This window comes from Ambystoma mexicanum, chromosome 13, assembly GCF_040938575.1.
Source record: "Ambystoma mexicanum isolate Mex_15411 chromosome 13, UKY_AmexF1_1, whole genome shotgun sequence".
In the NCBI taxonomy this organism is placed as follows: Eukaryota; Metazoa; Chordata; class Amphibia; order Caudata; family Ambystomatidae; genus Ambystoma; species Ambystoma mexicanum.
Window position 1 is genome coordinate 840522249 of NC_090938.1, and position 15726 is coordinate 840537974.

At 50.5% G+C, this 15726-nt stretch overlaps 1 protein-coding gene across 1 annotated transcript; it reads right to left on the minus strand.

The window, feature by feature from the left end:
• Positions 1-614: 614 nt before the first annotated feature.
• Positions 615-15398, minus strand: LOC138520604 (trichohyalin-like). Its single transcript, XM_069632929.1, has 12 exons — positions 15327-15398; positions 14548-14910; positions 13665-14087; positions 12717-13349; positions 12312-12575; positions 11438-12199; positions 10406-11002; positions 9846-10364; positions 8082-9032; positions 7137-7919; positions 6290-6983; positions 615-622 (listed from the first exon to the last, which is right to left on the minus strand). Exons 1-12 carry the CDS (start codon positions 15396-15398, stop codon positions 615-617), a joined length of 6069 nt encoding a protein of 2022 aa, XP_069489030.1.
• Positions 15399-15726: the final 328 nt, after the last annotated feature.

The following is a 15726-nucleotide window of genomic DNA, read 5'->3' on the forward strand; positions in this document are numbered from 1 at the left end:
TTTGACTCTGTCATTGCTTGACCTTAAAATAAAGTACTTTGTATGTTCCTTTGTAACCGGTGTTTGGTGTGTTTCCTTTGGGTTCCCCGGCCTCATAGTATTTTCCTCTTTTCACATGGGGCAGTATCGGAACAGCAAAGTAATGTGATTTCATGTGACTATTGCACAAGGCATGTTCCACACTTAGCAGTGTGCTGATCCCGACATGTTTCCGGGTTACAATGACATGCTTTGATTCGTGAATGCTCGTGAGCGACTTTAAACCTGTGGTGCTCGTTGCGCACCATTATTGCATTTTATTGAGGCAATGTATTCTTTGCAGTCAGTCAAACATACTTTTATTCGTTTTCGACCTTCAAGTTCCAAAAACAGTTAATATATCTAAAAAAAACACATATAAAAACATCAGCTACAAATCAGCGCGGCATTCCTGTGCAAAACGTGCAAGTGCTACATCACAGGAGTGGACAAATACTACAGTTAATACATGGAAAGCCCAGATACACATATACAAACTTCAAATACAAATTACCGGAGTGTTCCTGTGCAGAGCTTACAAATGTACAAGTCAACAGGTTCAAATCAGCAGCATAAGTCATACAAAACTCCCAAGTTTAGCAGCCTGTGGGGAGAAAGAAGTACAAATCACTTAGCATAAAAATACCAAAATTAAAAATAAAACATGAACAGAGCTCCATGAGCCAGCACATAATCAGTGCTCACCTCTTAAGCAGCTATGATATGATATGATATTTTATTTGTATCGCGCTCGTGCAAAAGTGTATAATAGCTATAATAGTGAAACAATAGTGACCAAGGAGAGCACTTGCTTATTCACCATTTTCCACATTACCACAGCCTTCTTCAAGGTCTTATTTCTCAGGAGCCATACCCTGCAGATAGAATGCGTGGCTCTAAAACCACATAAGGGAGCAGACATTCCCTTAAATACTGTAGAGCAGGTATTACCTGGCCAATACCAGCATTATTCAAAATAGGTCGCAGGTACATACATCTCAGGTAAAGGGTTTTATTGCAAATTAGTAGAAAGTGTAAAATATTCTCTGTGTAGGGTCCACACATTGGGCACAGGTCAGATTACGTCCCCCGCCACCTCTTGGTTATACAGGCTACTGGCATTGGGCACAGGTCAGATTACGTCCCCCGCCACCTCTTGGTTATACAGGCTACTGGCATTGGGCACAGGTCAGATTGCGTCCCCGCCACCTCTTGGTTATACAGGCTACTGGCATTGGGCACAGGTCAGATTACGTCCCCGCCACCTCTTGGTTATACAGGCTACTGGCATTGGGCACAGGTCAGATTGTGTCCCCGCCACCTCTTGGTTATACAGGCTACTGGCATTGGGCACAGGTCAGATTACGTCCCCCGCCACCTCTTGGTTATACAGGCTACTGGCATTGGGCACAGGTCAGATTGTGTCCCCGCCACCTCTTGGTTATACAGGCTACTGGCATTGGGCACAGGTCAGATTACGTCCCCCGCCACCTCTTGGTTATACAGGCTACTGGCATTGGGCACAGGTCAGATTACGTCCCCCGCCACCTCTTGGTTATACAGGCTACTGGCATTGGGCACAGGTCAGATTGCGTCCCCGCCATTGCGTCCCCGCCACCTCTTGGTTATACAGGCTACTGGCATTGGGCACAGGTCAGATTACGTCCCCCGCCACCTCTTGGTTATACAGGCTACTGGCATTGGGCACAGGTCAGATTGCGTCCCCGCCACCTCTTGGTTATACAGGCTACTGGCATTGGGCACAGGTCAGATTGCGTCCCCGCCACCTCTTGGTTATACAGGCTACTGGCAAAAACCCAAGTCTGAATCGAACGTTAAGAGATTTTTCCCATGGCGTAAGAATGGTATCCAAATAAACCTCAAACCACAATTCTGCTGAAGTTTCAAGGTATTTCACACTGAATTTCAACTTTGTGGCATCAACTATCAAGTCTTGATACATTAACATATTTGCCTTCGTGTTCAGGGCGTTCCAGTCCCATACCTGCCAAAGTGCAAGAGGCGTGCTTTCAGGTGCACACAGCACTTTAAACTCTTCCCCCCTTCGAGGCTCAGAACTCGAGACAGAGCCTCCCTATAGTTCTCTAGCCCCTCTCCCTTCCCTACCCTGGGCCAGACCAGTACCGGGTGGAGTGAGATCCGAGCCGATTCCCTGCTGTTATCAAGTTCTAGGTGGACCAGAGCCGATGGGGCTGACAGAGGCAGGAGCAATGGTTTCGTTAATCATTTATTTTCACGTATAATCCATTTATAATTATTATTATTATTATTATTATGTATTAAGTATCCATCGCCTTCGCCTTGTTTCTCAATAAATAAGCTGTGTCCAGTGAAATTCCAAGCCGTCTTGTTCACGCCCGGCCTCCGTTACCAGAAAATCTTTGCTAATTATTGGTCCAAACTTTTAGTGGAGGATGGGTAAGAAAAGCCACGATACTGATTTTCGAAAGATAAATACCAGTGTTGTTGTTTCTGTGCTGACTGGGACATGTGCACAGGGAAGTTTTCAAAAGGTAAATACTTCCACGTCCTTGATTATTTTATAGGTTAATGTGACGTGTTTTCTGCGTGCTCTGCGCTCCATTCCTAGTGTGTCTCAGCTGCCGCGCGCATTTCTGTCTGACGTCTTTTTGAGTGGCCAAGTGATAAATCCTTGCTTTTCACATAATCTTTCCTGAAATATGTACAGCAACACTTTTTATTTTCCGTTTGCCCTGTTTTAGAGACTGGAATGGGGGAGGGGGAGACGGGGTAGAGCGGAAAATGGCTACGGGCAAATCACAATATTCCACCCTAATAATTGGTTTGCAGATGAAGACAAATCAAAATAATTTATGGAAGTATGTTTCAGCTCCCTGATATTGCTGTCCAATCCCAAATGTGTAACTCTTAAAGTGGCAGGGAGGCCAGAGTCACGCCACTTTCGTGTGAGGTGTAAGAAGGCCATCCAGACCTGTTTTTGCTTGGAATTCTGGGACTTGTAGTTTTCCTGAACATCAAATGGGAAACAAAAAAACTACAAGTCCCAGGTTCCAAAGGGGAAGCAACAGGATTGAATGGCCTTCTCACACACATCCCCTTGAAACTTGAGAGCTCTGGAATTAGATGTTGCCAATTAAGTGGCACGTTAAGCACCGACTATAAGCTGCAACTATTGGCATGGGCAGTGAAGCTAGGAGAGATATGTGATGTGAGGGGGCACACATGTGGTGGGTATTGCTTGGATATTTCTCCACCCATTGACCCCTCATGGCTATGCTGGTTCCTATACCCATTCTCAACCACTACCTGCATTATTCCACCTAAAAAAAAAAACTTCCCCAAGTGATCCCTTTGAGCTAGATCTGTGCTTCTTTTAAGGGGTAGCCTATGTCATGTTGTTTAGCAGTGTTCTGTAAGATAATGGCATATTTACAATTATAGACCAGCTCCCGGTGTAATACACATATCTTAACGAAGTGTGACTTCGGGCACTTCATTTATAATCAATGTGTGTGTACTTGCACCTGTTCCTTGGACTGAATGCCTGTTAATAACAAGCATTGGCAAAGCCAATAGTTTTGACTCTTGTTTAGGCGTTAGATAAGCATTGTCCTCAAGGGTCCCCCTATTTGTCGGTTTGGACAATTTAGAGCTCTTTCCGCATTATTGACCCATCCCTTATTGTCAATTCTAAGCCTCCCAGATTCCTGCAACCAATTCCCCGTGAGACATCCAGCGCCCCTATTGTAAACCTCTCTTTACAATCTACAATTGTCAGGGGTCGTCCCTCTGCATACATGTCAGGCAGGGTGAGCAATCAATGTCTTTTATGATAGACAATCAATGTCTATCATAATAATTCTTAGCCACCCCCGGGCTGTATTCTGGATTATCAGTTATTGGTGATCGCTGCTCAAGACCCAATGTAATCTCCCCTAGTTTCACCTACTCAGGAGGAACTTCAAAACGTGGCTCCTTGACCAAGAATACGAGCTATAAAATGCAAAATATGTAAGAAATACACTCCTTCAGTCGCGTATTCTGCCTGTAACTCTGTAAATGTGTTACCTCATATAAATGTCTACTGTATAATCTGTAAGGAGTATCTTCCTGTGTCTCTGCTCCTCTCTCCAGTACATTCTGTAAATCTCCCCTCCCCCCCTATTGTATCTCCTGCTTTCTGTGTAAAGCTTTGCATGTCACTGTGCGGTTTGTAACCTTTTATGCAAGAAAGGCGCCCAGATGCCTACGGGCTAGGAGCGCTATACAAATAAACTGAACTAAACTAAACTAAACTAGTCTCAGTCACCTGACCCAGTAATGCGATGCACTTTCCGTTGAGGGCAGTGGGTTTCCCCCACCACCAATAAACGGTATCTTCGATGGAGGAGTGGATGTCGCCTGCTGCTCCATATCCTTCCATCCCTTGCATCCAGGGTTCAACGCCCACTCCATCATGGGTGCTAGTTGTGCTGTCAGTAGATATCTCCCTATATCAGAGATCCCCGCCCGCCGTAAATTGGGGGGTTGCGTTATTATGGATCACTGTATCCTAGCCTGCTTTTTTTATTCCATGTGAACGAAAGATGTCCCGCTGCAGGAGTTTAATCTTTTTAAATGAGATGACTATAGACGAGGCTCAAAATATATATTGCAATCTGGGCAATAGGGTCATGATCCTAGAAAAGCAGGATCATTCTTGCAGGTATCGACGCCTCATATATTTCAGGACAGTATCCCAGAATTCTGGGACATTGGTCCTATATGATCCTTCATAGTTTGGGGTTATGCGCACTCCTAGATATTCCTTCTTCTCCTCCACCCACATGATAGGGGACCCCTCTTGAGCTCCTCCGCAACTTCCGGGCCCTCTGTGATGTTGAGAGCCGTAGATTTCCCACAATTCATAGTGAATCCCGAAACCTTACAAAAACCGGTGTCGATCCTTCAGGATTGCCGATAGGGAAGATCTTGGGTCCCTCGCATATAATCCTATTTTACGTTATTGCCCCGCACAAGTACCCCCTTTATCCTATTGTCATTCTCTATTAGGGAGGCCAGGGGTTGCATAGTTAGGGCAAAGACAAGGGTGGGTAGAGCGCAGTCTTGCCTCTTTCCTCTCCAAGTCTGAATAGGTTCTGTCTGTTCCCTATTAACATTAATTCTCATGGTCGGGGTTTTGTAATTTGCTAATACCAGTTTGGTAAACTTCAGTCATTTTGGTAAACTTCGGTCCAAAACCATAGGCTCATAAGGTCAGTTCTGCATATGTCCAGTCTAAGCTATCAAATGCCCGCTGGATGTGTGAGGCCAGTTCTCCTCCCCCATTAAGTAAGTTCATAACCCTTCTGACACTGTCATTCGTACTGTGCTCCAGGATGGATCCTATTTGATCCGGGTGAACTATTGAAGGGCATGTGCACATCAGACTGGAGCATCACCAATGAGGAGCGATCTAGGTCGCCATGCAGCGCATTCCGATGGGTCCTTCCCTGACTTTAATACTCGCATGGCCATTGCCATTCCCATGGTTTGTGAGCCGCTCCTACCTGCTCCATGTCTAAATAGCAGGGTTAGAAATGTCCAGGAGCTCCTGCTTCTCTGTTAGTAGAGTCTGATTAGCTTCACACCTGCAGCTTCCAGGAGCTAACTTTGACTCTTCATGCCACATACCTATGTGATGTTAGGTGTGTGTTTGGGAATGAGTGTCAAGGTGCATTAGGATATAAGTATAATACATTAAAAGCAGAACAAGTCTTATCCAGCGGAGAGAAGGTTACGCTGCGCATCTCAGGTGAAAGTTAGAATTGCACTCGCTCCTTGTTACCCTGCACCAGCTCCTTGTTACCCTGCACTCGCTCCTGGTTATCCTGCACCAGACCCTTGTTACCCTGCACTCGCTCCTGATTACCCTGCACTCACTCCTGGTTACCTTGCACTTGCTCCTGGTTACCCTGCACCAGACCCTTGTTACCCTGCACTCGCTCCTTGTTACCCTGCACTCGCTCCTGATTACCCTGCACTCGCTCCTGGTTACCCTGCACTCGCTCCTAGTTACCCTGCATTCGCTCCTGATTATCCTGCACTAGCTGCTGATTACCATGCACTCGCTCCTTGTTACCCTGCACTCGCTCCTTGTTATCCTGCACTCGCTCCTTGTTACGCTTCACTCGCTCCTTGTTACCCTGCACCAGCTCCTTGTTACCCTGAACTCGCTCCTTGTTACCCTGCACTCGCTCCTTGTTACCCTGCACTTGCTCCTTGTTACCCTGCACTCGCTCCTTGTTACCCTGCACTCGCTCCTTGTTACCCTGCACTCGCTCCTGATTACCCTGCACTAGCTCCTGATTACCCTGCACTAGCTCCTGATTATCTTGCACTAGCTCCTGATCAACCGGCACTCGCTCCTTGTTACCCTGCACTCGCTCCTTGTTACCCTGCACTAGCTCCTGGTTATACTGCACTAGCTGCTGATTAACCTGAACTCGCTCCTTGTTACCCTGCACTCGCTCCTTGTTATCCTGCACTCGCTCCTTGTTACCCTGCACTCGCTGCTTGTTACCCTGCACTCGCTCCTTGTTACCCTGCACTCGCTCCTTGTTACCCTGCACTCGCTCCTGGTTACCCTGCACTAGCTCCTGATTATCCTGCACTAGCTCCTGATTATCCTGCACTAGCTGCTGATTAACCTGAACTCGCTCCTTGTTACCCTGCACTCGCTCCTTGTTACCCTGCACTCGCTCCTTGTTACCCTGCACTTGCTCCTTGTTACCCTGCACTAGCTGCTGATTAACCTTCACTCGCTCCTTGTTACCCTGCACTCGCTCCTTGTTACCCTGCACTAGCTCATGATTATCCTGCACTAGCTGCTGATTAACCGGAACTCGCTCCTTGTTACCCTGCACTCGTTCCTTGTTACCCTGCACTCGCTCCTTGTTACCCAGGACTCGCTCCTTGTTACCCTGCACTCACTCCTTATTAACCTGAACTCGCTCCTTGTTACCCTGCATTCGCTCCTTGTTACCCTGCACTTGCTCCTTGTTGCCCTGCACTCGCTCCTTGTTACCTTGCACCAGCTCCTTGTTACCCTGCACTCACTCCTTGTTATCCTGCACTCGCTCCTTGTTACCCTGCACTCGCTCCTGATTACCCTGCACTCGCTCCTGGTTACCCTGCACTTGCTCCTGGTTACCCTGCACCAGACCCTTGTTACCCTGTACTCGCTCCTTGTTAACCTGCACTCGCTCCTTGTTACCCTGTTCTAGCTCCTTGTTAACCTGAACTCGCTCCTTGTTAACCTGCACTCGCTCATTGTTACCCTGCACTTGCTCCTTGTTACCCTGCACTGGCTCCTGATTACCCTGCACTAGCTCCTGATTACCCTGCACTAGCTCCTGATTATCCTGCAATAGCTCCTGATTAACCGGCACTCGCTCCTTGTTACCCTGCACTCGCTCCTTGTTACCCTGCACTAGCTCCTTGTTATACTGCACTAGCTGCTGATTAACCTGAACTCGCTCCTTGTTACCCTGCACTCGCTCCTTGTTACCCTGGACTCGCTCCTTGTTACCCTGCACTCGCTCCTTGTTACCCTGCACTCGCTCCTTGTTACCCTGCACTAGCTCCTGATTATCCTGCACTAGCTGCTGATTAACCTGAACTCGCTCCTTGTTACCTTGCACCAGCTCCTTGTTACCCTGCACCAGCTCCTTGTTACCCTGCACTCGCTCCTTGTTACCCTGCACTCGCTCCTTCTTACCCTGCACTCGCTTCTTGTTATCCTGCACTAGCTTCTGATTATCCTGCACTAGCTGCTGATTAACCTGAACTCGCTCCTTGTTACCCTGCACTCGCTCCTTGTTACCCTGCACTCGCTCCTTGTTACCCTGCACTCGCTCCTTGTTATCCTGCACTCGCTCCTTGTTACCCTGCACTCGCTGCTTGTTACCCTGCACTCGCTCCTTGTTACCCTGCACTCACTCCTTGTTACCCTGCACTAGCTCATGATTATCCTGCACTAGCTGCTGATTAACCGGAACTCACTCCTTGTTACCCTGCACTCGCTCCTTGTTACCCTGCACTCGCTCCTTGTTACCCAGGACTCGCTCCTTGTTACCCTGCACTCGCTCCTTATTAACCTGAACTCGCTCCTTGTTACCCTGCATTCGCTCCTTGTTACCCTGCACTTGCTCCTTGTTGCCCTGCGCTCGCTCCTTGTTACCTTGCACCAGCTCCTTGTTACCCTGCACTGGCTCCTTGTTATCCTGCACTCGCTCCTTGTTACCCTGCACTCGCTCCTGATTACCCTGCACTCGCTCCTGGTTACCCTGCACTTGCTCCTGGTTACCCTGCACCAGACCCTTGTTACCCTGTACTCGCTCCTTGTTAACCTGCACTCGCTCCTTGTTAACCTGCACTCGCTCATTGTTACCCTGCACTCGCTCCTTGTTACCCTGCACTCGCTCCTGATTACCCTGCACTAGCTCCTGATTACCCTGCACTAGCTCCTGATTATCCTGCACTAGCTCCTGATTAACCGGCACTCGCTCCTTGTTACCCTGCACTCGCTCCTTGTTACCCTGCACTAGCTCCTTGTTATACTGCACTAGCTGCTGATTAACCTGAACTCGCTCCTTGTTACCCTGCACTCGCTCCTTGTTACCCTGGACTCGCTCCTTGTTACCCTGCACTCGCTCCTTGTTACCCTGCACTCGCTCCTTGTTACCCTGCACTAGCTCCTGATTATCCTGCACTAGCTGCTGATTAACCTGAACTCGCTCCTTGTTACCTTGCACCAGCTCCTTGTTACCCTGCACCAGCTCCTTGTTACCCTGCACTCGCTCCTTGTTACCCTGCACTCGCTCCTTCTTACCCTGCACTCGCTTCTTGTTATCCTGCACTAGCTTCTGATTATCCTGCACTAGCTGCTGATTAACCTGAACTCGCTCCTTGTTACCCTGCACTCGCTCCTTGTTACCCTGCACTCGCTCCTTGTTATCCTGCACTCGCTCCTTGTTACCCTGCACTCGCTGCTTGTTACCCTGCACTCGCTCCTTGTTACCCTGCACTCGCTCCTTGTTACCCTGCACCAGCTCCTTGTTACCCTGCACTCGCTCCTTGTTACCCTGCACTTGCTCCTTGTTGCCCTGCACTCGCTCCTTGTTACCTTGCACCAGCTCCTTGTTACCCTGCACTCGCTCCTTGTTACCCTGCACTCGCTCCTTGTTACCCTGCACTTGCCCCTTGTTGCCCTGCACTCGCTCCTTGTTACCCTGCACTCGCTCCTTGTTACCCTGCACTCGCTCCTTGTTACCCTGCACCAGCTCCTTGTTACCCTGCACTCGCTCCTTGTTGCCCTGCACTCGCTCCTTGTTACCCTGCACTCGCTCCTTGTTACCCTGCACCAGCTCCTTGTTACCCTGCACTCACTCCTTGTTACCCTGCACTCGCTCCTTGTTAGCTTGCACCAGCTCCTTGTTACCCTGCACCAGCTCCTTGTTACCCTGCACTCACTCCTTGTTACCCTGCACTCGCTCCTTGTTACCCTGCACTCGCTTCTTGTTATCCTGCACTAGCTGCTGATTATCCTGCACTAGCTGCTGATTAACCTGCACTCGCTCCTTGTTACCCTGCACTCGCTCCTTGTTACCCTACACTCGCTCCTTGTTACCCTGCACTCGCTCCTGGTTAACCTGCACTAGCTCCTGATTATCCTGCACTAGCTGCTGATTAACCTGAACTCGCTCCTTGTTACCCTGCACTCGCTCCTTGTTACCCTGCACTCGCTCCTTGTTACCCTGCACTTGCTCCTTGTTACCCTGCACTTGCTCCTTGTTACCCTGCACTCGCTCCTTGTTACCCTGCACTCGCTCCTTGTTACCCTGCACTCGCTCCTGATTACCTTGCACTAGCTCCTGATTATCCTGCACTAGCTGCTGATTAACCTGCACTCGCTCCTTGTTACCCTTCACTCGCTCCTTGTTACCCTGCACTAGCTCATGATTATCCTGCACTAGTTGCTGATTAACCGGAACTCGCTCCTTGTTACCCTGCACTCGCTCCTTGTTACCCTGGACTCGCTGCTTGTTACCCTGCACTCGCTCCTTGTTAACCTGCACTAGCTCCTGATTATCCTGCACTAGCTGCTGATTAACCTGAACTCGCTCCTTGTTACCCTGCACTCGCTCCTTGTTACCGTGCACTTGCTCCTTGTTACCCTGCACTAGCTCCTGATTATCCTGCACTAGCTGCTGATTAACCTGAACTCGCTCCTTGTTACACTGCACTCGCTCCTTGTTACCCTGCACTTGCTCCTTGTTACCCTGCACTCGCTCCTTGTTACCCTGCACTAGTTCCTGATATCCTGCACTAGCTGCTGATTAACCTGGACTCGCTCCTTGTTACCCTGCATTCGCTCCTTGTTACCCTGCACTAGCTCCTGATTATCCTGCACTAGCTGCTGATTAACCTGAACTTGCTCCTTGTTACCCTGCACTCGCTCCTTGTTACCCTGCACTAGCTCCTGATTATCCTGCACTGGCTGCTGATTAACCTGAACTAGCTCCTCGTTACCCTGCACTCGCTCCTTGTTACCCTGCACTCGCTCCTTGTTACCCTGCACGCGCTCCTTGTTACCCTGCACTAGCTCCTGATTATCCTGCACTAGCTGCTGATTAACCTGAACTCGCTCCTTGTTACCCTGCACTCGCTTCTTGTTACCCTGCACGCGCTCCTTGTTACCCTGCACTAGCTCCTGATTATCCTGCACTGGCTGCTGATTAACCTGAACTCGCTCCTTGTTACCCTGCACTCGCTCCTTGTTACCCTGCACTTGCTCCTTGTTACCCTGCACCCGCTCCTTGTTACCCTGCACCAGCTCCTTGTTACCTTGCACTCGCTCCTTGTTACCCTGCACTCGCTCCTTGTTACCCTGCACTCGCTCCTTGTTACCCTGCACTAGCTCATGATTATCCTGCACTAGCTGCTGATTAACCGGAACTCGCTCCTTGTTACCCTGCACTCGCTCCTTGTTACCCTGGACTTGCTCCTGTTACCCTGCACTCGCTCCTTGTCACCCTGCACTCGTTCCTTGTTACCCTGCACTAGCTACTGATTATCCTGCACTAGCTGCTGATTAACCTGAACTCGCTCCTTGTTACCCTGCACTCGCTCCTTGTTGCCCTGCACTCGCTCCTTGTTACCCTGCACGAGCTCCTGATCATCCTGCACTAGCTGCTGATTAACCTGAACTCGCTCCTTGTTACCCTGCACTCGCTCCTTGTTACCCTGCACTCGCTCCTTGTTACCCTGCACTTGCTCCTTTTACCCTGCACTCGCTCCTTGTTACCCTGGGCCCGCTCCTTGTTACCCTGCACTCGCTCCTTGTTACCCTGCACTAGCTCCTGATATCCTGCACTAGCTGCTGATTAATCTGGACTCGCTCCTTGTTACCCTGCACTCTCTCCTTGTTACCCTGCACTCGCTCCTTGTTACCCTGCACTAGCTCCTGATTATCCTGCACTAGATGCTGATTAACCTGAACTTGCTCCTTGTTACCCTGCACTCGCTCCTTGTTACCCTGCACTCGCTCCTTGTTACCATGCACTAGCTCCTGATTATCCTGCACTGGCTGCTGATTAACCTGAACTCGCTCCTTGTTACCCTGCACTCGCTCCTTGTTACCCTGCACTCGCTCCTTGTTACCCTGCACCCGCTCCTTGTTACCCTGCACCAGCTCCTTGTTACCCTGAACTCGCTCCTTGTTACCCTGCACTCGCTCCTGATTACCCTGCACTAGCTCCTGATTATCCTGCACTAGCTCCTGATTAACCTGCACTCGCTCCTTGTTACCCTGCACTCGCTCCTTGTTACCCTGCACTCGCTCCTTGTTACCCTGCTCTCGCTCCTTGTTACCCTGCACTCGCTCCTTGTTACCCTGCACCCGCTCCTTGTTACCCTGCACTAGCTCCTGATTATCCTGCACTAGCTGCTGATTAACCTGAACTCGCTCCTTGTTACCCTGCACTCGCTCCTTGTTGCCCTGCACTCGCTCCTTGTTACCCTGCACTAGCTCCTGATTATCCTGCACTAGCTGCTGATTAACCTGAACTCGCTCCTTGTTACCCTGCACTCGCTCCTTGTTACCCTGCACTCGCTCCTTGTTACCCTGCACTTGCTCCTTTTACCCTGCACTCGCTCCTTGTTACCCTGCACTCGCTCCTTGTTACCCTGCACTCGCTCCTTGTTACCCTGCACTAGCTCCTGATATCCTGCACTAGCTGCTGATTAACCTGGACTTGCTCCTTGTTACCCTGCACTCTCTCCTTGTTACCCTGCACTCGCTCCTTGTTACCCTGCACTAGCTCCTGGGTATCCTGCACTGGCTGCTGATTAACCTGAACTCGCTCCTTGTTACCCTTCACTCGCTCCTTGTTACCCTGCACTCGCTCCTTGTTACCCTGCACCCGCTCCTTGTTACCCTGCACCAGCTCCTTGTTACCCTGCACTCGCTCCTTGTTACCCTGCACTCGCTCCTGATTACCCTGTACTAGCTCCTAATTATCCTGCACTAGCTCCTGATTAACCTGCACTCGCTCCTTGTTACCCTGCACTCGCTCCTTGTTACCCTGCACTCGCTCCTTGTTACCCTGCTCTTGCTCCTTGTTACCCTGCACTCACTCCTTGTTACCCTGCACTCGCTTCTTGTTACCCTGCTCTCGCTCCTTGTTACCCTGCACTAGCTCCTGGTTAACCTGCACTAGCTCCTGATTACCCTGCACTTGCTCCTGATTAACCTGCATTTGCTCCTTGTTACCCTGTACTCGCTCCTTGTTAACCTGCATTAGCTCCTGATTACCCTGCACTCGCTCCTTGTTACCCTGCACTTGCTCCTGATTACCCTGCACTCGCTCCTGATTAACCTGCATTCGCTCCTTGTTACCCTGCACTCGCTCCTTGTTAACCTGCATTAGCTCCTGATTACCCTGCACTCGCTCCTTGTTACCCTGCACTCGCTCCTTGTTACCCTGCACTCGCTCCTTGTTACCCTGCACTAGCTCCTGATTATCCTGCACTAGCTGCTGATTAACTTGAACTCGCTCCTTGTTACCCTGCACTCGCTCCTTGTTAACCTGCATTAGCTCCTGATTACCCTGCACTCGCTCCTTGTTACCATGCACTCGCTCCTTGTTACCCTGCACTAGCTCCTGATTATCCTGCACTAGCTGCTGATTAACCTGAACTCGCTCCTTGTTACCCTGCACTCTCTCCTTGTTACCCTGCACTCGCTCCTTGTTACCCTGCACTAGCGCCTTATTATCCTGCACTAGCTGCTGATTAACCTGAACTCGCTCCTTGTTACCCTGCACTCGCTCCTTGTTACCCTGCTCTCACTCCTTGTTACCCTGCACTCGCTCCTGATTACCCTGCACTAGCTCCTGATTAACCTGCACTAGCTCCTGATTACCCTGCACTAGCTCATGATCAACCTGCACTCGCTCCTTGTTACCCTACACTAGCTCCTGATTACCCTGCACTACCTCCTGGTTAACCTGCACTAGCTCCTGATTACCCTGCACTAGCTCATGATCAACCTGCACTCGCTCCTTGTTACCCTACACTAGCTCCTGATTACCCTGCACTACCTCCTGGTTAACCTGCACTAGCTCCTGAGTACCCTGCACTTGCTCCTTGTTACCCTGCACTCGCTCCTTGTTAACCTGCATTCGCTCCTGATTTCCCTGCACTTGCTTCTGATTATCCTGCACTAGCTCCTGAGTACCCTGCACTCGCTCCTTGTTACCCTGGACTCGCTCCTTGTTACCCTGCACTCGCTCCTTGTTATCCTGCACTAGCTCCTTGTTATCCTGCACTCGCTCCTTGTTACGCTGCACTCGCTCCTTGTTACCCTGCACTCGCTCCTGGTTACCCTGCACTTGCTCCTTGTTGCCTTGCACCAGCTCCTTGTTACCCTGCACTTGCTCCTTGTTACCCTGCACTCGCTCCTTGTTAACCTGCACTCGCTCCTTGTTACCCTGCACTCGCTCCTTGATACCCTGCACTCGCTCCTGGTTACCCTGCACTCACTCCTTGTTACCCTGCACTCGCTCCTTGTTAACCTGCACTCGCTCCTTGTTACCCTGCACTCGCTCCTTGATACCCTGCACTCGCTCCTGGTTACCCTGCACTCGCTCCTTGTTACCCTGCACTCGCTCCTTGTTACCCTGCACCAGCTCCTTGTTACCCTGCACTCGCTCCTTGTTACCCTGCACTTGCTCCTTGTTACCCTGCACTAGCTCCTGATTATCCTGCACTAGCTGCTGATTACCCTGCACTCGCTCCTTGTTACCCTGCCCTTGCTCCTTGTTACCCTGCACTCACTCCTTGTTACGCTGCACTCGCTCCTTGTTACCCTGCACTCGCTCCTGGTTACCCTGCACTCGCTCCTTGTTACCCTGCACTCGCTCCTCGTTACCCTGCACTCGCTCCTTGTTACCCTGCACTCGCTCCCTCCTTGTTACCATGCACTCGCTCCTTGTTACCCTGAACCAGCTCCTTGTTACCCTGCACTCGCTCCTTGTTACCCTGCACTCGCTCCTGGTTACCCTGCACTTGCTCCTGGTTACCCTGCACCAGACACTTGTTACCCTGCACTCGCTCCTTGTTACCCTGCACTAGCTCCTTGTTACCCTGCACTCGCTCCTTGTTACCCTGCACTCGCTCCTTGTTATCCTGCACTAGCTCCTTGTTACCCTGCACTCGCTCCTTGTTACCCTGCACTCGCTCCTTGTTACCCTGCACTCGCTCCTTGTCATGCTGCACTCGCTCCTGGTTACCCTGCACTCGCTCCTGGTTACCCTGCACCAGACCCTTGTTACCCTGCACTCGCTCCTTGCATTAGGATATAAGTATAATGCATTAAAAGCAGAACAAGTCTTATCCAGCGGAGAGAAGGTTACGCTGCGCATCTCAGGTGAAAGTTAGAATTGCACTCGCTCCTTGTTACCCTGAACTCGCTCCTTGTTACCCTGCATTCGCTCCTCATTATCCTGCACTAGCTGCTGATTACCATGCACTCGCTCCTTGTTACCCTGCACTTGCTCCTTGTTACCCTGCACTCGCTCCTTGTTACCCTGCACTCGCTCCTGGTTACCCTGCACTCGCTCCTTGTTACCCTGCACCAGCTCCTTGTTACCCTGCACTCGCTCCTTGTTACCCTGCACTCGCTCATTGTTACCCTGCACTCACTCCTTGTTACCCTGCACTTGCTCCTTGTTACCCTGCACTCGCTCCTTGTTACCCTGCACTCGCTCCTTGTTACCCTGCACTTGCTCCTTGTTACCCTGCACTCGCTCCTTGTTACCCTGCACTCGCTCCATTTTGCCTTGCACCAGCTCCTTGTTACCCTGCACTCGCTCCTTGTTACCCTGCACTCGCTCCTTGTTACCCTGCACTCGCTCCTTGATACCCTGCACTCGCTCCTGGTTACCCTGCACTCGCTCCTGGTTACCCTGCACTCACTCCTTGTTACCCTGCACTCGCTCCTTGTTACCCTGCACTCGCTCCTTGTTACCCTGCACCAGCTCCTTGTTACCCTGCACTTGCTCCTTGTTACCCTGCACTAGCTCCTGATTATCCTGCACTAGCTGCTGATTACCCTGCACTCGCTCCTTGTTACCCTGCACTTGCTCCTTGTTACGCTGTACT